We start from the raw sequence: 20,622 nt of genomic DNA on the forward strand, positions 1-20,622 counted from the left end.
CTGAGATGTTATGAAAAAATGCCTTCAATTTCCTGGATAAGATCATCGCAAGTATCACTTTTACTCACAGTTCACCCCCAGCTCTTTGAAGCCACCTCGATAATGATAGACTTATTCATTTGATTATTGTCGAAAATCGAGGAAGCAAAAAACCCGATTGGGTCAATCTTGGAACTGAATGATATATGAAGAGTCCAGGGAAAGAACCAGGTAAGTCACTTTTTCAAACTTCTGAGTTACGGCGTTTTGAAGTATCAGAAGGCTCCAATTTTGTAGCGAATTTGAATTTCATCAAGGTAAGGACTGGAAATACATCACACAACATCCCACAAACACAACTTGAGGCATTGTAGGAAAAAAATGAAGAGATGAGCCAGTCATGACTTGAAAAGTCACTGTTTTCGTGAAAAAATCAAGCAAAAAATCGAAAAATCAGTGTTTCGCAACAACTTGAATTCGATGAAAATCGATTATTATGATGACATAATGAAAAATTTTTGTATTCTAAATAGTTGACGATGTTGAAATTTTCTTCCTGTCACCTCACATTTCGTCTCCGCTCATTTTTCTCTTCTCCTCTTTTTTTTAAAGGTCATTTTAACCACGAAAAATCGATTTTTTTCAAAATGTAAATGGACTACATTTTTCTACTCCTCAGTGTGAATTTAATTCAACCCTAAACTCATTTTTGAAAAAAAGTGACTTACCTGGTTCTTTCCCTGGACTCTTCATATGTGGTTTCAATAGATGCAATGAATGAATGTGTGGTGTCCGGGGGTTGCTTCTACTTTGAGAAAGTGAAGTCTTCGACCTAGCCCACATAAATGAATTCAGGAAACCCAAATTCTAGCTCTGACATACGAGTTCAGAAAGAAATATGTATCGCGATGCGACTCGAAATAAATAATTAAATCACCGGAGGTGCGCACTTGCATTAAATTGTATTTAACAAGTAAAGTACAATTTAACACTAAAACAAAGAGACAAATAAATGTACATGGCACAAGGCCTAAAACGATTTCCCTAGCACAATGATAATAATAACTATACGCAAGTACGGCTATACTAAAACTGTTGGCTCTGCCTAAGTTACAATGTCGGAAGTGGTCCTTGGACCAAGCCCAATAGATGTCTCTGCCTTATGGAACTTTCCACGGAACTTTCCATTGGCAGTGATACCACTTCCTCCGGAGCACAACTTCCCTTTAGGTGGAAGCTGCGGGCGCATCCCCTCCCAGTACAAATGAAAGCATAATTCCAAAGAACACCTCGCCCCTTTTTGGTGGGCAAACATTGAGAAAAGTTGGTATAAAATACAGGGACCCATGGTCCATTTTTGGATGATCATATTGATGGTTCAGCTTTCACAAAATGAAATCAAGGTAGGTGTGTGCAGGATGGACCAGAGCATTTTTTTTACAAATTTGATACGCTTGTCTCCATAAAAACCCGAAAAAACAGAGCATGAATACGCAGAGTACATAATACGGAAATATTCTCAAGTAGGCTTGAAATGACAGAAACAAGAATTGAAAGGAACACAAATGCTCTTAATGGCACATAAGTTCAGAAAACCTACGATCTACCCATCAAATCTGTTTTTCACACCGTGGCTCGATATTTGTCACCAAATAGTTACATCCCCAAAAAGGTTAGCAGTACGATTGTTTTTCTGCAGAAGTATTGAAATAGGTTTATCTACCACTTTGAAAAGCTTTACACAGTCAAATTGCAGCACTCCCTGGCATTTCATAATGTTCAAGCATTCATAAAGACGTCACTATCCCTACTCGATCATAGATAATGTAGTTCTACATCATGAAAATTGCACGTGCAGAAGCCATTGTTTACAATCATGAGATTGCATCTAGCTTATGACTACTGGATTCAGGGGATTTGAGATTCAGTAAAAAGCTTTCAACTGCTGTTCAACCACAATTCTGAACTTTTGAATGTTTTGAGAAATTCCTGCTGAAGTTGATATTCTTTCTCGATATTTGTCAACAAATAGTTACATCCCGCAAAGGTTAGTGGTACAATTGTTTTTCTGCAGAAGTATCGAAATAGGCTTATCTACCACATTGATAAGCTTTACTTACACTGTCAAATTGCAGCTGTCTCTGGCATTTCATAATGTTCAAGCATTCATGAAGAGGTCACTATCCCTTCTCGATCATAGATAATGTAGTTCTACATCATGAAAATTGCACGTGCAGAAGCCGTTGTTTACAGTCATGAGATTGCATCTAGCTTATGACTACTGGATTCAGGGGATTTGAGATTCAGTAAAAAGCTTTCAACTGCTGTTCAACCACAATTCTGAACTTTTGAATGTTTTGAGAAATTCCTGCTGAAGTTGATATTGTTTCTCGATATTTGTCAACAAATAGTTACATCCCGCAAAGGTTAGTGGTACAATTCGCACCTCCGGAGTAATAAGGTCACATCTCAAAAAAGTGAAATTTTACAGGAGAGTGATTTTCTTTTTTTCAAACACTTGATTCATTATTTTTATCAACTTATAATTAATTGCGAGGAATGAATAGTACCTCATTTTAAAGATCTGGTATCCTACCTTCATTTAGCATAAGAACACTTTGAAAAATAAAATCTTAAAGAGGAAATATTTCAATGTTTGGAAAACATTTTGAGTTAGAACCTTTCATTATAGTTGATGTGGAGGCGAAAGGAAGCGTCCAAAAAAAATTTCGCGTCAATGAAGTTGTAGAGAATTAAATTTCCAATCGACATAATGTCCTTCGTTTTTTTCTAGAATGCTCAGTTTTTGAGTTTTTCTCAAAAAACTAAAATTTCATGATATGTGCAAATTCATTTTTCTGAAAAGTGATCAATTCAAACAAATTTGCCCATGTGGTACAAACCAATAAAAAATGCACTCCTTGTGACTATTTCTAACTGACAAACATTCAAAACAATCAAAACTATTTGTTGACACTTTGTATGTACGAAATTTGCACAAAAAAGGTGGAGTTTTTCGAGATGTACCCTTATAACTCCAAACAACTTGCAATGTTGTTGAGATTTTGAGTTAGGCAATTTGCGTTTTTTACAAGATCTAGATAATGTACTCAACTCAAAGTGTAATTTTTGGTTAAGGGGGTCATACAAACCCCAAAAATGCAAAAACATCAAAATCATTTTTTTTTGAGATGTGACCTTATTACTCCCAAGGTGCGAATTGTTTTTCTGCAGAAGTATCAAAGTAGGTTTATCTACCACTTCGAAAAGCTTTACACAGTCAAATTGCAGCATCCCCTGGCATTTCATAATGTCCAAGCATTCATAAAGACGTCACTATCCCTACTCGATCATGGATAGTGTAGTTCAACATCATGAAATATCACGATTAGAAACAACAACTTCTGCTCATGCAATGTTCATGATGTTGAACTACACTATGTATGGTCAAGAAGGGATAGTGACATCTTCATGAATGCTTCAACATTATGAAATGCCAGAGACAGCTGCAATTTGACAGTGTAAGTAAAGCTTATCAATGTGGTAGATAAGCCTATTTCGATACTTCTGCAGAAAAACAATTGTACCACTAACCTTTGCGGGATGTAACTATTTGTTGACAAATATCGAGAAAGAATATCAACTTCAGCAGGAATTTCTCAAAACATTCAAAAGTTCAGAATTGTGGTTGAACAGCAGTTGAAAGCTTTTTACTGAATCTCAAATCCCCTGAATCCAGTAGTCATAAGCTAGATGCAATCTCATGACTGTAAACAACGGCTTCTGCAGTGCAATTTTCATGATGTAGAACTACATTATCTATGATCGAGAAGGGAAAGTGACCTCTTCATGAATGCTTGAACATTATGAAATGCCAGGGAGTGCTGCAATTTGACTGTGTAAAGCTTTTCAAAGTGGTAGATAAACCTATTTCAATACTTCTGCAGAAAAACAGTCGTACTGCTAACCTTTTTGGGGATGTAACTATTTGGTGACAAATATTGAGCCAGGGTGTGAAAAACAGATTTGACGGGTAGATTGTAGATTTTCTGAACTTATGTGCCATTAAGAGCATTTGTGTTCCTTTCAATTCTTGTTTCTGTCATTTCAAGCCTACTTGAGAATATTTCCATATTATGTACTCTGCGTATTCATGCTCTGTTTTTTTCGGGTTTTTATCGAGACAAGCGTATCAAATTTGTAAAAAAACGCTCTGGTTCACCCTGCACACACCTTTCTTGATTTCATTTTGTGAAAGCTGAACCATCAATATGATCATCCAAAAATGGACCATGGGTCCCTGTATTTTATACCAACTTTTCTCAGTGTTTGCCCCCCAAAAAGGGGCGAGGTGTTGTTTGGAATTATGCTTTCATTCATTCATTGCAACTATTGAAACTACATATATTATTCAGTTCCAAGATTGACTCAATCAGGTTTTTTGCTTCCTCGATTTTTGACAATAATCAAATAAATAAGTCTGTCATTATCGAGGTGGCTTCAAAGAGCTGGGGGGTGAACTGTGAGTAAAAGTGATACTTGTGATGATCTTATTCAGGAAATTGAAAGCATTTTTTCATAACATCTCAGGATTTGCTTGGGTGTTTAAGGGTTAACCATGGCCCCAAATGGGGGTTGTGAATAATCTTTCAGCTCTGATTATTTGCAACTGAAACTGTTGGAAGCCTGCCATCAACCAAATCTAATAAAATTAATTTGAAACATATTCCGTAAGTTCTTAGAATTAGAAGTCTCATTTACATAAGTACTAATTTGAGCATTGTTATTATTTTCGTGTTTTTAAACAATACAGAAGTTATTTTATTTAGGATAATTGGTGTTTGTTTATTCCTGAGTTAAGATCTACTATTTAACTTATTATTCATTTTTGCTTAGCGCCTCAAATTTAAGATCTCCGTTAAATCATGAATTACACTATCAGGTTCATGAGGCTCCTTAAGTAAGAGTCAGATCATAATGTAGTTGGGGATAATTATGCGAAGAAATATAATTATTTTGAGAACCGATTAAAAGTGTATAAGTCCTAACTTCAAGGGCGTATTCAGGGGGGGTGATTTGGGGTATAATCACCCCCCCCCCCCGGGTCAAAAAATCCTTTGTTTAATATAATTTCCTACGATTTCTTGCATTGAATCACACGAAAATAATAATGTTGTTTATGTTTCTAGGGAGATAATCCGCTACAAACTTCAAAATTCATTGAAAATCACATTATCTCCCTAGTTGCATAATCTATGTATCTACCTGCTAATTATTTTTGTTTCTTGAATTATGAATTTCCAATGCTTTTGTTTGCTTTCCTTTTTTGAAATTGAAATTTCTGGAAGCTTATTTTTCGTTATTATAAGGGAGAAAAAGTGCTCCTTTTGCTTCAGCTTACTGATCAGTGATCAGGATCACTGAGATTTTTCTCCCTCATAACAAAAAATATGTTATCCAACTGAGGAGTAGAAATGATTTTCGACAATTTTGAATTATTTTCCTCGCGTCGCTAAGGCAATAAACCTCGAAAATCGTCAAAAATCATTTTCGCTCCCTAGTTGAATAAACTACTAATTCAAGTCTGAGGACGGACGTGAGGAGTGTCAAGTTAAATCCAGAAAAATCAATTCTACAATTTCAAGTGTAGTATTTTTTACTCTTTGGATTGACTAATTTCCAAAATTTTGCACTCGCTTCGTTCGTGCTTATCTGATTTTATTATAAATATAAACAATTTAGGTACTGGATAAATTTCAAAAACCTCACTCAAATCAACATGTTTTTCAAGCTGAAATTCAGCATGAAAATGTCTGAAATGTGCCTACTATTGAAATTTTTATACATATATGAGCCAGTTGGGAATTTTGTGGTTTTTGTCCCTTACTTATGAGTCATTCATCACCCCCCAGGAGGAAATCCTGGATACGGGCTTGCCTAACTTATTCAATATAATTCATACCAACTCCCCCCTCCCCCCCCCCCCAACATCATAAGACAGGACAGGACTTGAGTTTACACTTTCTCCCCCTACACTTTTTTCTCCATCTACAATATTGTTGGGTATTTTTTGTCAACTGGTTGCAAATTAATGAATCGGTTTCAAAAAATTCATATCACGTTTTTGTTGTCTTAGTGTGTAGAATACATCGAGGTAATAAAAACCAATTTGAATTTTTTGACCAAACCGGTTGTTCAATTTGTGGACATCCTGTGCATGGGCTTGAAATTTTCAAGGTCGCTTTTGAAAGCCCCCATTTTTCTCTGCTCAAAGCAGCCGCTTCATTCATTTCGCTAGCGCTTTCCACTAAGAAATAAAATCCACCAGGCACTACATACTTTTGTGTCATACTGTATAAATGTACCAGCCTTGTTCGAAACATTGCTGGAATTCCGAGTTGACCTTTTTGCGCTTGAGAGATGTATTCCCTTTTTTGCAGATCCAGTAATCGGACCTTGGTCAGAATTTTCTTGATGTTTTGAGCATGTTGCTCGCACCTCTGCGTTATAAGGACCCTCATATGACTTTTCTGAAGAAGCAATGGTCAAATTTGGAGATCGGCTACCATTGTCAGAACTTGGGCAGTTCTGGAGCCTCCAGCAGATTTTGGATGAGCGGTTTATCAACTCTGATTAGATTTCGATAACTTCATAAATTGATATTTACCTATACATTAAAAAAAAAAAAAAAAAAAAAAAAACGCCAAACATAAAATACCATTCTGTATTTTTTTCTCATATGTAAGTTGTAACACAAGTCTGGTGTCAATAAGGCATTTACGTGCCAATCACTAAGAATAAACTGCAGTTGTGAAATCGGAAGTTCCAAGACAAGTTTTTTTTCACATTCAAAGAAAGAACAAACCACATTTGAATCTGAACACAATATCTATTTACGTACACAATTATTGATATTTAAGTAGGTACATTTAGATGTTATGTGATTGACTAGCACGCTCTTATAGCGGAATTTGTCGCCGCAATGGGCACACTCTAAACGAGGGCCCTCCACATGGGAACGTTCGTGCTCTGCCCAATTATTATCATACTTGAATTGTTGGTTGCATATGCGGCATTTGAAGGGTCTCTCTTCACTATGCATCCGTTGGTGCCTAGTAAGATGAGTTTTTCGGGTAAAACTTTTGCTACATTTTTGGCAAGAAAACGGTTTCACATTGGAATGTACTCTCAGGTGTGCAGCGAGATTTTCTTTATAGGAAAACTTTTTTCCGCAAATGGTGCACTCAAAACAAGCTCCTTTCATATGGACGCGTTCGTGCACCGATTTATGCGCACTGTGCTTGAATCCTGCATCACAAAAGCGGCATTTGTAGGGTTTCTCTTCACCATGCGTCCGTTGGTGCTTAGTAAGATAGACTTTTAGAGCAAAACTTTTGCTACATGTTTGGCAAGAAAATGGTTTCACACCGGAATGTAGCCTCAAGTGTTGAATGAGATGGAATTTTTGGGATACCTTTTTTCCGCATTCAGCGCACTCAAAACAAGCTCCATCCTCATGCCTGCGTTCGTGCGCCACTTTACTGTCATTGTGCTTGAATCGTGCGTCACAAATGCCGCATTTGAAGCGTTTCTTTTCACTATGTGTCAATCCATGTCTAATGAATTGGCTGTTATAAGTAAACCGTTTGTTACAGACTTCGCAGCAAAATGGCTTCGAATGATCTTGTTGATGTCTTGCCCAATCATGTTCGTTGGAAAACTTCATATCACAAATATCGCAGCAGTAAGGGAATGAATCCCGCATCTGTACCTTTACCTACAGGAAAAAAAGATCATATCGCAAATGACACGTCGTTTTCTTTTGAATAATTGTGTTTTCAGCTCGTTATGCCCCATAAATATATCAAAAATAATGAAGTATACAGTGTGACACAAATGTAGTGCCCGATGCCCTTAATTTCTGTGGAAAGAGCTAGCGAGATGAATGAAGCGGAGTTGATTAGCGAAAAATGAAAGTCTCAACATTAGAATAATTGCACCTTCGCCCCCCCCCCACTCCAATGGAACAAATATTTTTTCAAAAGGGACATTCTAAGGAACAATTCAATGCAAAATTAGGTACCACGATAGCATGTTAAAATTAAAGCGCAGAGTGAATTTTCCGCAGCTCTGTAAAACCCTAAAAGTGGTCTGGAATATTCAATGGAAATGACTTGGAACTTTAAGAAGAATCTTAAATAATACATTCCTACTCATGTCATTCGAAACTGGGCCATTCACCCCCCTCCAGATGTAACAAAAAATTTAGGGGTCCATATTTATACCCATGCAAGAAATTGTCTAAGTTGATGAAAAATGAAAAAAAAATCATGGTCTCATTTTTGACACTTCAGACTTGTCTTCTCTGTTAATAACACTTTTCTCGACATTCTAAAAAAAATTGAATCAAAATTAGGTAAAAAAATTTAGGGGTCCATATTTATACTTACCCATGCAAAAAAGTGGCTCAGTTTATGAAAAATGAAAAAAATTATGAAAATCAGTTGTAGTAAAGACAAATATGAAAGTATATTTTGAAAGTAGTCATTGTAAGCTACTTACTTCACTAATAATTTTTTTTCCAAACTTTATATGAAGTTGACGAATTACCGAATGAAAAACTTGTAAAATTTTCCATTGGGAAGAAAATAATGCGCAAAAAAAACAATTGCTGATGAGAGACACCCAAGTATGCATGGATCCAAAATAAGTACTTGGATCATTGATACTACACTACTAGTATATATTTTTAGTACTCAGCATGACCTTAGCGCTAGTAGTTGTACACCAAACCAAGGGGGGGGCATATTTGTATCTGGGTCCATAATTGTACCTTCTCCTCTAACATTTTGAAACCAGGTTCATATATTTAGCAATCACGTTTTTGACAGTCACCTAAAAATTGGAGATAGAGAAGAAAGTTTGAACCATAGGTTGTAGAGTGTGAAAAATTGAACTGTTTTTGCTAATCAGATTTTGAAACCAGTTCATTAATTTACTGCAAGCCATCAAAAGTTACCTGGCTGCATTAATTAGCTATTTTCAAAATCCGTTGAGCAAAAATGGTTCAATTGTTCACGCTCTACAACTTTTGAATTTGATTCAAGCTTTTTTCTCTATCTTCAATTTTTATGTGATTGTCAAAAACTAGTTGCTAAATGCGAACATAATAAACTGGTTCCAAAATGTGATTGAACACAATTGTGTAATTTTTCACACCCAACAACTTTTGTTTCAAGCTTTTTTCTCAATGCCAAATTTTTAGGTAATTTTCGATAATGGGTTGCAAATTAACCCTTAAAGACCCCTGCTAATCCTGAGATGTTGTGTGAAAATGCTTTCAATTTCCTGAATTAGATCATCACAAGCATCACTCTAACCCACAGTTCACCCCCCCCTCTCAGCCCCTTAAAGCCATCTTGTAAAAGAGGTACCGATTTTTTCAATTATCCTCAAAAACTGAGGAAGCAAAACCCCCAATGAGGTCAATCATTGAACTGAATGATGAAGTATCATTAGATGTACTGAATGAGTGAAAGCATAATCCCAAAGAACACCCCGCGCCTTTTTGGGGGACAGATTTTGAAAAAAGTTGGGATAAAATACAGGGACCCATGTTCCATTTTTGTATGAACATATTGATGGTAGAGCTTTCATAAAATGAAATCATGAACGGTGTGTGCAGGGTGAACTAAAACAATTTTTTGAAAATTTGGTACGCTTGTCTCAATAAAAACCTGAAAGAACAGAGCAAGCATACGCAGAGTAGGTACATAATATGGAAATATTATCAAGTACGCTTAAAATGGTAGAAAAAAAAGTTGAAAGGAACACAAATGCCTTAAACAGACCAACACTTAGCAAATCTACAATCCACCAAGCAAATCCGTTTATCAATCCATGGATATTCTTTCTCGATATTTTTCACCAAATAGTTACATCTTGCAAAGGTTAGCAGTAGGATTGTTTTTCTACAGATAGAATTAAGTATCTACTGCTGTGAAAAGCTTTACACAGTCAAATTGCAGCAGTCTGTTTAGCATTCATGAAGAGGTCACAACCTCTCCTCAATAATAGATGGTGAAGTTCTACACTATGAAAATTGCATGAGCAGAAGTTGTTGTTTCCAATCATGAGAATGGATCTAGTTGATGACTACTAGATTCAGCCCTAGTGACAAAATATGAGAGCGTTTTCGCTAGCAACTTTTTAGGACCACTTCGCTATAGCGTTTTCGCTGGCGAATAGCGAATCCGCTCTACAAGGTATGCTATTCACTGTAGGGGGTAATGTGTAGCTGGAATAAGTAACCAAACAAAAGAAAAAGATTCCTTTTGTGACAAAACTACACCCACAATAACCAGAAATATGAATGTATAGGGTAGGCGCCTGGGTACTAGGTAGTATGTTGTGGTTGCACAGCAAAGTCATCATCTCCAACTAAAGAGTGATGGAACCAGTTTTCTTCTCTACTTTCTCTGGGATGTTTAGTTTGGTTCTTGCTGATCTCCTCCTACCCCGCGTATCTGGTACTGATGTAAGGGATACTTGTCAACTTCATTTACAGGAGTACACCACTGGTCCAGGTTTAGAAATTGGTATTAAATTAAGCATTATGGCAATCGATCCTCGTTCAGGGAGGTAATTTTTTTTTGATCAATTTCGAGAAATTTATCCACCCGAATATATGTATCTGTAGCCAATAATTTTTCTAATTTTTTGAGATGTGTTTGAACAGTATGTGATATGTTTATGACAGTGAAATATTTTTTTAAAAAAGAAATTGGTCATTTGTGAAACATTTCCAGAAAAAAGAAAAACATGCTGCGTTTCATGGGTTTCTGAAACTGAAAGTGCTTCACACTAAAAAAAAGATATGTACTTAATTGCATACCTAAGCACATATATCCACACAATTATTAAGAGGAAAAGACAAGCAATTTGGGGTACATAGTAGTCAAATTTTCAGGGGTTTTTGAGTCAAAAACAATCTTCAAATTTTAGTCCCAAAAAAGTGTAATAAATGGGCAACAGTTTCACTTGAAAATTAAAGGCACACACAATCCTCACAAAAAAAGGACAGAGCTTTGAAATTCGCATTATCAGCTAATTCCTTGGATTTTTTGAGTCAGAAAACTGTATTTTAACCTTATTTTTATCCCAAATAGTGTTGTATCAAATGTGATTATTTAAAATAATCGCAAAAAAATTAATCGACAAAAAAATAATTGCTGTCTGAATTAATCGTTCAAAAATAATCGATTATAATCGAATTTGGAATAAATCATGCAAAAATACAACGTTTTTTCATATTTTGGACCCATTGACCTTTTTGCGCTTGAGAGATGTATTCCCTTTTTTTTGCAGATCCAGTGATCGGACCATGGTCAGAATTTTCTTGATGTTTTGAGCATGGTGCTCGCACCTCTGCGTTATAACTACCCCCATATGACTTTCCTGAGGAAGAAATGGGGTCGAATTTGGAGATCGGCTACATATCTTCGTCAGAACTTGGGCAGTTCTGGAGCCTCCAGCAGATTTTGGGTGAACGGTTTCTTAATTAACTCTGATTAGATTTTGATAACTTCATTAATCGATATTTATACATTTTGAAAAAGAAAAAAAACGCCAAACATAAAATACCATCGTGTATTTTTTCCCATATGTATTTTGTAACACAAGTATGGTGTCAATAAGGTATTTACGTGCCAATCACTAAGAATAAACTGAACTTAGGAAATCGGTCAAGTTCCAAGTCAAGTTTTTTTTCACAAACACATTTGAATCTGAACATAATATTTAGTTATATTCTCGATTATTGATATTTAAGTATAGGTACATTTAGATGATATGTGATGGGCTAGGTTGCGCTTATCGCGGAATTTGTTGCCGCAATGGGCACACTCTAAACGATTGCCCTCCACATGGAAATGTTCGTGCACGGTCCTACTATTACTATACTTGAATTGTTTGTTGCATATGCGACATTTGAAGGGTCTCTCTTCACTGTGCATCCGTTGGTGCCTAGTAAGATTAGTTTTTCAGGTAAAACTTTTGCTACACATTTGACAAGAAAACGGTTTCACATTGGAATGTATTCTCAAATGATCACTGAGAGAATGTTTATAGGCAAACTTTTTTCCGCAAATGGTGCACTCAAAACAAGCTCCTTTCACATGGACGCGTTCGTGCACCGATTTATGCGCACTGTGCTTGAATCCTGCATCACAAAAGCGGCATTTGTAGGGTTTCTCTTCACCATGCGTCCGTTGGTGCTTAGTAAGATAGACTTTTAGAGCAAAACTTTTGCTACACGTTTGGCACGAAAATGGTTTCACACCGGAATGTAGCCTGAGGTGTTGAATGAGATGGAATTTTTGGGATACCTTTTTTCCGCATTCAGTGCACTCAAAACAAGCTCCATCCTCATGCCTGCGTTCGTGCGCCACTTTACTGTCATTGTACTTGAATCGTGCGTCACAAATGCCGCATTTGAAGCCTTTCTTTTCACTATGTGTCAATCCATGTTTAATCAATTTACTGTTAGTAGGAAACCGTTTGTCACAGATTCCGCAGCAAAACGGCTTCGAATGATCTTGTCGCATCTGTACCTTTACCTACAGGGAAAAAAGATCATATTGCATATGACATGTCGTTTTCGGTTGAATAATTGTGTTGCCAATTAGTTATGTCTCATATACACGTATACCAAAAATAATGAAGTATACAGTGTGGCACAAAAGTTGTCCCCGATGCCTAATTTCTGTGGAGAAGAGTTCGCGAGATGAATGCAGCGGCGTTAATTAGCAAAAAATGAGGGCTTTCAAAAGTAAATTTGAAAATTTCAGGCTCATTGCTCAAGAAAAACCAGTTTGGTCGAAAAATTCAAACTGGTTTTTAATTGGTGCAATGTATTCTATACAGCAAGGCGACAAAAACCTGTTATGAATTTTTGAAACTGGTTCGTTAATTTGCAACCAGTTATCAAAAAGTACCCGAAAATGGTATGTAGATAGAGAAAAAAGTCTGAAACAATAGTTATAGAGCACAAAGACTGTCTAATCACATCGTGAAACTGGTTCATTGGTTCGCATTGAGCAACCAGTTTTTGACAATCACCTAAAAATTTGTGATGGAGAAAAAAGCTCGAAACAAAAGTTGTGTAGTGTGAAAAATTGAATTGTTTTCGCTGATCAGATTTTGAAACTGGTTCATCAATTTGCAACCAGTTTGTCAAAAGGCTTGGAACAAAATTTGCATGCAGTTATTGAAAATCACCCAAAAATTGAGGATGGAGAAAAAAGCTTGAAACAAAAGTTGTAGAGTGTGAAAAATTGAATTGTTTTCGCTGATCAGATTTTGAAACTGGTTCATCAATTTGCAACCAGTGATCAATAATCACCCAAACATTGGAGATGAGGAAATAGGCTTGGAACAAAAGTTGTAGATCGTGAAAAATCGAATTGTTTTTGCTGATCAGATTTTGAAACTGGTTCATCAATTCGCAACCAGTTATCAAAAATCACTCAATAATTGGAGATGGAGAAAAATGCTTGAAACAGAAGTTGTAGACCATGAAAAATTGAACTGTTTTTGCTGATCATATTTTGAAACCAGTTCATCAATTTGCAAACTGTTATTATTAATCACCCACAAAATGGAGATGGAGAAATAAGCTTGCAACAAAAGTTGTAAAGCGTGAAAAATTCAACTGTTTTTGCTGATCAGATTTTGAAACCGGTTCATCAATTTGCATCCAGTTATCGAAAATCACCCAAAAATTAGGGATGGAGAAAAATGCTTGAAACGAAAGTTTTAGACTATGAAAAATTGAACTGTTTTTGCTGATCAGATTTTGAAACTGGTTGATCAATTTGCAACCAGTTCATCAATTTGCAACCTGTTATCGAAAATCTCCCAAAAATTCAGGATGGAGAAAAATGCTTGAAACAAAAGTTGTAGACTATGAAAATTAAACTGTTTTTGCTGATCATATTTTGAAACTGGTTGATCAATTTGCATCCAGTTATCAAAAATCACTCAAAAATTGGAGATGGAGAAATAAGCTTGGAACAAAAGTTGTATAGAGTGAAAAATTGAACTGTTTCTGTTGATCAGATTTTGAAACCAGTTCATTAATTTGCATTCAGTTATTGAAAATCACCGAAAAATTGAGAATGGAGAAAAAAGCTTGGAACAAAAGTTTAGAGTGTGAAAAATTGAACTGTTTTTGCTGATCAGATTTTGAAACTGGTTCATCAATTTGCAACGTGTTATCAAAAATCTCCCAAAAATTTGGGATGGAGAAAAATGCTTGAAACAAAAGTTGTAGACCATGAACATTGAACTGTTTTTGCTGATCAGATTTTAAAACCGGTTCATCAATTTGCATCCAGTTATCAAAAATCACCCAAAAATTGGAGATGGAGAAATAAGCTTAGAACAAAAGTTGTATAGCTTGAAAAATTGAACTGTTTTTGCTGATCAGATTTTGAAACCGGTGAAAAATTGAACTGTTTTTGCTGATCAGATTTTGAAACCGGTTCATCAATTTGCAACCAGTTATCAAAAATCACCCAAAAATTGGGGATGGAGCAAAATGCTTGAAACTAAAGTTGTAGACTATGAAATATTGAACTGTTTTTGATGATCAGATTTTGAAACTGGTTGATCAATTTGCAACCAGTTCATCAATTTGCAACCTGTTATCGAAAATCTCCCAAAAATTCAGGATGGAGAAAAATGCTTGAAACAAAAGTTGTAGACCATGAACATTGAACTGTTTTTGCTGATTAGATTTTAAAACCGGTTCATCAATTTGCATCCAGTTATCAAAAATCACCCAAAAATTGAGGATGGAGAAAAAAGCTTGGGACAAAAGTTGTAGTGCGTGAACAATTACATATAATCAGATTAGTACCTATACATTGCGCTAATAAAAACCAGTTTGAATTTTTTGACTGAACCGGTTTATCAATTTGTGGAAACCGTGAGCATGATGGGCCTGGAATTCACAAGGTCGCTTTTGAAAGCCTTCATTTACTCAACGCCGCCTCATTCATTTCGCTAGCTCTTTCCACTTGAAAATTAAAGCCACCGGGCACTACTTTTGTGTCATACTGTATACAGTGTGTGCAAAAATACTGAGTGTAATTACCCCCTTAAAAAGTTTCATGTTTAATACTTATTTAGGTTGGTCACAGTGAATAACAATGAAGATAGCACATGATTAATAGTTGGATTGGGGTAAAAACATACCACCAATCATACGCATTCAAGTTATTTCATATTGTTCGGTTTAAAAAATTTCGTGGAAGTCCTGTGCTGGAAAGCGAAATCTGCGATTTCGGCATCTTTTTTCTTTGCAATTTTGCACTAAATTGTTCCTCAGTATGATCCCCTTCGAGAAAAAAGTTGTTTCAATGGATCAGGGGGAGGGGGGAGGTGCAATTATTCGTAATGTCATATGCCGGACTACAGGGTGCCCAGAAATATCGAGCACCCCTAAAAAAGTTTTCTACTAAAATACTTCGGTTGGTCACAGTGAATGATAATAATGATAGCACACGATTGGTTGTTGAACTGGAAAGATAACATTAAACATTCCACCAATCATATGCATCTATTTCACGTTCCCAGCCCATTTTTTTAATGAAAAACTTTCTTAGGGGTGCTCGATATTTCTGGGCACCCTGTACCAGATGTAGGGTTCTGCTGAGCAGCTGAAAATTTGAAAAAGGTCTATTCTCCGATAAATTTGCGTTTTGAAATGTTTTCTGTCACAAATTTTTTCCCTAGAATAAGTACCTCAGCTAAAACATCGAAAGATACCTACCTAACGTCCTAATTATCGTTTCTAAAACTGAGAAAATATTTCGAAATACAACAGTGCCAATTTTTTTGGTAAATATTACCTATTTCAAAAAATTGAGATAAGCAGCTACATAAAAACTTATCAAATTCAAAAAATTTTCGGTTTTTACAAATTGTATAAGTAGGTAGCAATAATGGCCAAAAATTGGCATCACTGCGTTCTGAAATATTGACCTAAGTTGAAAAGTGATATTCGGTGTTTTCGCTCAACAAAATGTAAACACTATTTCAAAAGAAAAAGATTTGTAAAGTTCCATTATTCCAATTCCTCAGTAGAACCCTAAAAGTGGTCTGGAGACTATTCAATGGAAATGGCTTGTATTATAGATTTATGGGGAATCTTAAATCTTAAAATAAGTACATAACTAACGTAACAAGCTATCTTTACACTTTTTTAACTCGACCATTTTTCTTTTAAAAAAAAGGTTGGTAGGAGCTAGAGCGAAAAAAATCGTGGAAACGTCCCCTTTTCAAGGATCCATATTATACTAAAATTTTTTCCGATCAACTTTCGACCGAAATCCTCTTACATTTTTTTTTTTCACCATCTACCCTAATGTAGTACATTGACATACTAACCTCCTTTGAAATATTGCCGGTGTTTTGCGTTGATTTTTTTACGCTTGGGAGATGTTTTGCCTTTTTTGCAGAGGGAGTAATCGCACCTTGGCTGGAATTTTCTTGATGTTTTGAGTATCCTGGATCTTCGTCAGAATATTCCAGTTTCGGAAGTGTTACTGAAAAATAAAAATTGGAATTAAAAAGGAGGTAGGTGACTAATGGTAGGTAGTACATCTTCTTTGGAGAAATGAGAGAATCATTTATTTTTTATATAGTCGGGGAGCCCACTTGAGGATAAATTGCACCCCCCCCCCCCGTCGATCCTCCTAGCGGGACAACTTTTTTCTTGAAGGGAGAGTCCTAAGGAACATTTCTAGCTCTTGTACTCAAAAAAAAGTGGCCCTACTTACAAAATGGCGGCCATTTTGATTGACAGGTCAATCGAAATCGCAGATTTTGCGTTCAAACATAGGACTTGCACAAAATTTTTCAAACTGTACAAAGGTAGATCGAAAGATCAAGCACAAATTTATCACATGTCAAAATTTCAAGTGCTAAAGTGCGTTTTTCGATCTTTGGTGAATTTTTGAAAATGAAATTTAGGCCAGAAATGAGGGAAAAAATCAAAATTTTACCAACTTGACCAAGAAAGCTGAAATTTGGGATACACCCTATTTTCGACATGCCAAATCGATTGGAAACGGTTTCAACCCGTTTTGAGCAGTTCTGGAGCCTCCAGCAGATTTTTGAAACTCGTAATTCCCACAACATTTCACCAAAATAGAGTTGGAAAGCTGAAATGTATTCTGCAAACTAATTTCAATACGCTACGAAGTCAACTGCAGGGGGATTTCAAGTCGTTTTGGAGCCTCCGGCGACATTTTGAAAATTCCTGGAGCCTCCATCAGATTTTTGAAATTTTAAATTTTCACAAAATTTCATCAAATGAAGATGGAAAGCTGAAATTTACTCTACCCTCCAATTTTAACACCCTCTGAAGATGACTTCAGGTGGGTTCAAATCATTTTGGAGCCTTCAGCGCCTTTTTGAAAGTTCCTGGATCCTCCAGTAGATTTTTGAAATTTGAAATTCCCGCAACATTTTACCAAATGGAGTTGGCAATCTGAAATTTACTTTGCAAACTAATTTCAATACGATATGAAGTCGACTACATGGTGGTTTTAAATGGTTTTGAAGCTTCCAGCTACTTCTTGGAAATTTCAATTTTCCAAAAAACACCTTAAGACCTCTCAAAAAGTGGCCAGAGGCTCCAAAACGACTTGAAATCCACCAGCAGACGACTTCGTAGCGTATTGAAATTAGTTTGCAGAATACATTTCAGCTTTTCAACTCTATTTGGGTGAAATGTTGTGGGAATTTCGAGTTTCAAAAATCTGCTGGAGGCTTCAGAACTGCTCAAAACGGTTTGAAACAGTTTCCAATCGATTTGGCATGTCGAAAATAGGGTGTATCCCAAATTTCAGCTTTCTTGGTCAATTTGGTAAAATTTTGATTTTTTCCCTCATTTTTGGCTTAAATTTGATTTTCAAAAATTCACCAAAAATCGAAAAACGCACTTTAGCACTTGAAATTTTGACATGTGATAAATTTGTGCTTGATCTTTCGATCTACCTTTGGACAGTTTGAAAAATTTCGTGCAAGTCCTATGTTTGAACGCAAAATCTGCGATTTCGACTGACCTGTCAATCAAAATGGCCAAGTAGGGCCACTTTTTTTTTGAGTACAAGAGCTAGAAATGTTCCTTAGGACTCCCCCTTTAAGAAAAAAATTGTCCCGGAGGATCGCCGGGGGGGGGGTGCAATTTATTCTTAAGTGGGCTCCCCGACTAATAGAATTTTGTTTACTCCTCAATTAAAAAATATTCGTACTTTTATACTCAGCATGTGAGTAGTCAAATTCAAAAAATAAAAAAGATACCGAAAAATTAAATTAAAAACAAAACCGAATCACGCGATGTACTCTTACTTTACACTCAAGTTCACTATGTATCTCTATCTACCAACTAACCTTCTTCGAAATGTTGTTCAGGAGGTTCCTCTGCACTGCAAGGATCGCTATTCGAATTTTCTGAAAAAGACGTAGTCAAAGGGTTAAAAAAAAAAAAATACATGTAAAAGCCCAAAAGTGTGTTTCTTGTCATGAGATCATGATAATTCTGAATAAAATTTCTTACTCACCTTCTTCAGAAAATTGTTCAAGTTTTACCTCCACATTATGAAGGCCATCCGTAGATACAAATGTTATTTCTTGAGGAGAATTTGTCGAATGTATGGAGTGATTATATTCGGCAACCTTTTTGTCAGGTTCATCGAGCACAACTAAAAGTACAAAAATACTGACATTTATCAACGCAGAATTGTTCATTCTTCTCTTATAGTATGGTATATGACAATAGGAATAATTGCCCCCCCCCCTTAGGACCACAGGGCAGGGGTGTTAACCATTATTATTTTAATCAAGGTTACGGTTTACTCCAATTTTTTTGTTGACATTTTTTGGGGTTTGTTTCGGTTTTTGGTTACGGTTTTGGCTTTACTCACAAAAGTTTGGGTTTCGTTTTCAGTTACGGTTTTTAACGGTTTCACAAATTTAACAAACACAAAATACAATATGAATCATTAAGAATCATAAATGACTAAAGAGAGTGGTTGATCTTACAGTTGAATCTTAGTAATAAAATATCAGAAATTATTTTACAATGATCAAAATTAAAAAATAAAATTGTAGATTTTCCTCGATTTCGAGTCTTGAAAGTCTAAAAAATGGCAAAAATATTAATGATCAAACAATGTTATTGAAAAATTGAAAACCCATAACCAAAATAAATGATACCTATCGATTTTCGGTTTCGGTTTCACTCTCACTGCATTCATTATGCTCTGTTTTGGTTTATTTAAAAAACCTATGAATTTCAGTTTCCGTTACTGTTACAGTTTTATAATGGCTAAAATTACAGTTTTTGTTCAGGTTTCAATTACGTTTTTCAGTTATTTGCGGTTAAGGTCAACACCCCTGCCTGTGGGACAATTTCTTCCTTAAAGGGGATGTCCTAAGGAACATTTTAAAGTAAACTTGTCAAAAAAAATTAGTCTTATTAACAAAATCGAAGCTATTTAGATTGACAGGACAAAGCTACCTCGAAAGAGCATGCAAAAAATGAAAGTTAACACCAGCCAAAATATCACGTGTTAGGTTAGAGTGTATTTTTCGATTTCTGATCTTTGAAAATTTTGCAATTTCTCACTGCACCTAAAGCACCTTTTTTTTGAAACAAAAAGTCATATTTTCCACATATTAACGTAATTACTAACCATCTTCAGTAAATAGTTCAACTTTTGCTTCCACTTTATAAGGGTCGTTGCTCGATATTTCTAGGGAAGGTATACTTGAATCCGTAGTGTAAACATCTTCGACCTTAACCTGGTCCTGTTCGGCAGATTGTACGAGCGGATCTGAAAAACAGAGTTCAAAGCTGTTCATGTCTCCACTAAGAAAGTATATATTCACTGAACCTTATCCCAATCAGTTGAAAACAACTGAGTCAAAGAACAATAAGTGAGCTATCTCTCTCCTCTTTTCATTTTACAACAATTAAAAAAATTTTAAAAAATTAGAAGGATTAGATTATGTTGAACACACTACAAAAGTTGAATAAAATAAAGGAGAACTTCTATAAGGCTTAGTTGCTTACCCCATAAATTGCTAGTTTTTGGAACAAAATTTATTCCAAGTACAGGATACTTCTCATCAGTTTCACTTTGAATTTCGTCAAGCTCGCCGTTACTAAAACAAAATAATGAAGTAAATTTTATCAATAATAGATTAGAAAAACATGTAATAGAGCAATGGTTTTTTAAACAAGTTCGCTTACTTTGTTTGTTCAGACGGATAAGCATCATTTTCGATCTTACAGGAGATATTATTTTGGAATTGGTTCGAGGTATCATGATCATCACTGGAAGTTTCAAGCATGCCCTGCTCGGATTTCTTTTTAGAAAAACTGTCAAATAAATGCATGTTGTTAACGCACGTGTCTATGTAACTATTTAAAGGGGTTTCATCACAACTGCCTTTTCTTTGTGGCGACATTTCTTTCAAATTACAATACACCATCTATCAAATCCCGGCGAATTCCTGGTTTAAAAGTATAAAAGTAACTGTTGAAATTTGAAGTTATGTTATCAATAA

General features: G+C 35.6%; 1 protein-coding gene across 1 annotated transcript in view; it reads right to left on the minus strand.

Annotated features, from left to right (window-relative positions):
• Window positions 1-20,622, minus strand: part of LOC135847865 (zinc finger protein 184-like) — a 46,380-nt gene extending 25,758 nt beyond the window's left edge. The window contains exons 1-6 of the mRNA XM_065367595.1: window positions 20,306-20,622; window positions 20,126-20,217; window positions 19,746-19,886; window positions 18,612-18,752; window positions 18,442-18,501; window positions 16,432-16,589 (exon numbers count right to left, since the gene is read on the minus strand). Of these exons, the coding sequence (XP_065223667.1) occupies window positions 16,432-16,589; window positions 18,442-18,501; window positions 18,612-18,752; window positions 19,746-19,886; window positions 20,126-20,217; window positions 20,306-20,547 (834 nt within the window). The 5' untranslated portion in view covers window positions 20,548-20,622. The remainder of the gene's footprint in view (window positions 1-16,431; window positions 16,590-18,441; window positions 18,502-18,611; window positions 18,753-19,745; window positions 19,887-20,125; window positions 20,218-20,305) is intronic.

This window comes from Planococcus citri, chromosome 5, assembly GCF_950023065.1.
Source record: "Planococcus citri chromosome 5, ihPlaCitr1.1, whole genome shotgun sequence".
In the NCBI taxonomy this organism is placed as follows: domain Eukaryota; kingdom Metazoa; phylum Arthropoda; class Insecta; order Hemiptera; family Pseudococcidae; genus Planococcus; species Planococcus citri.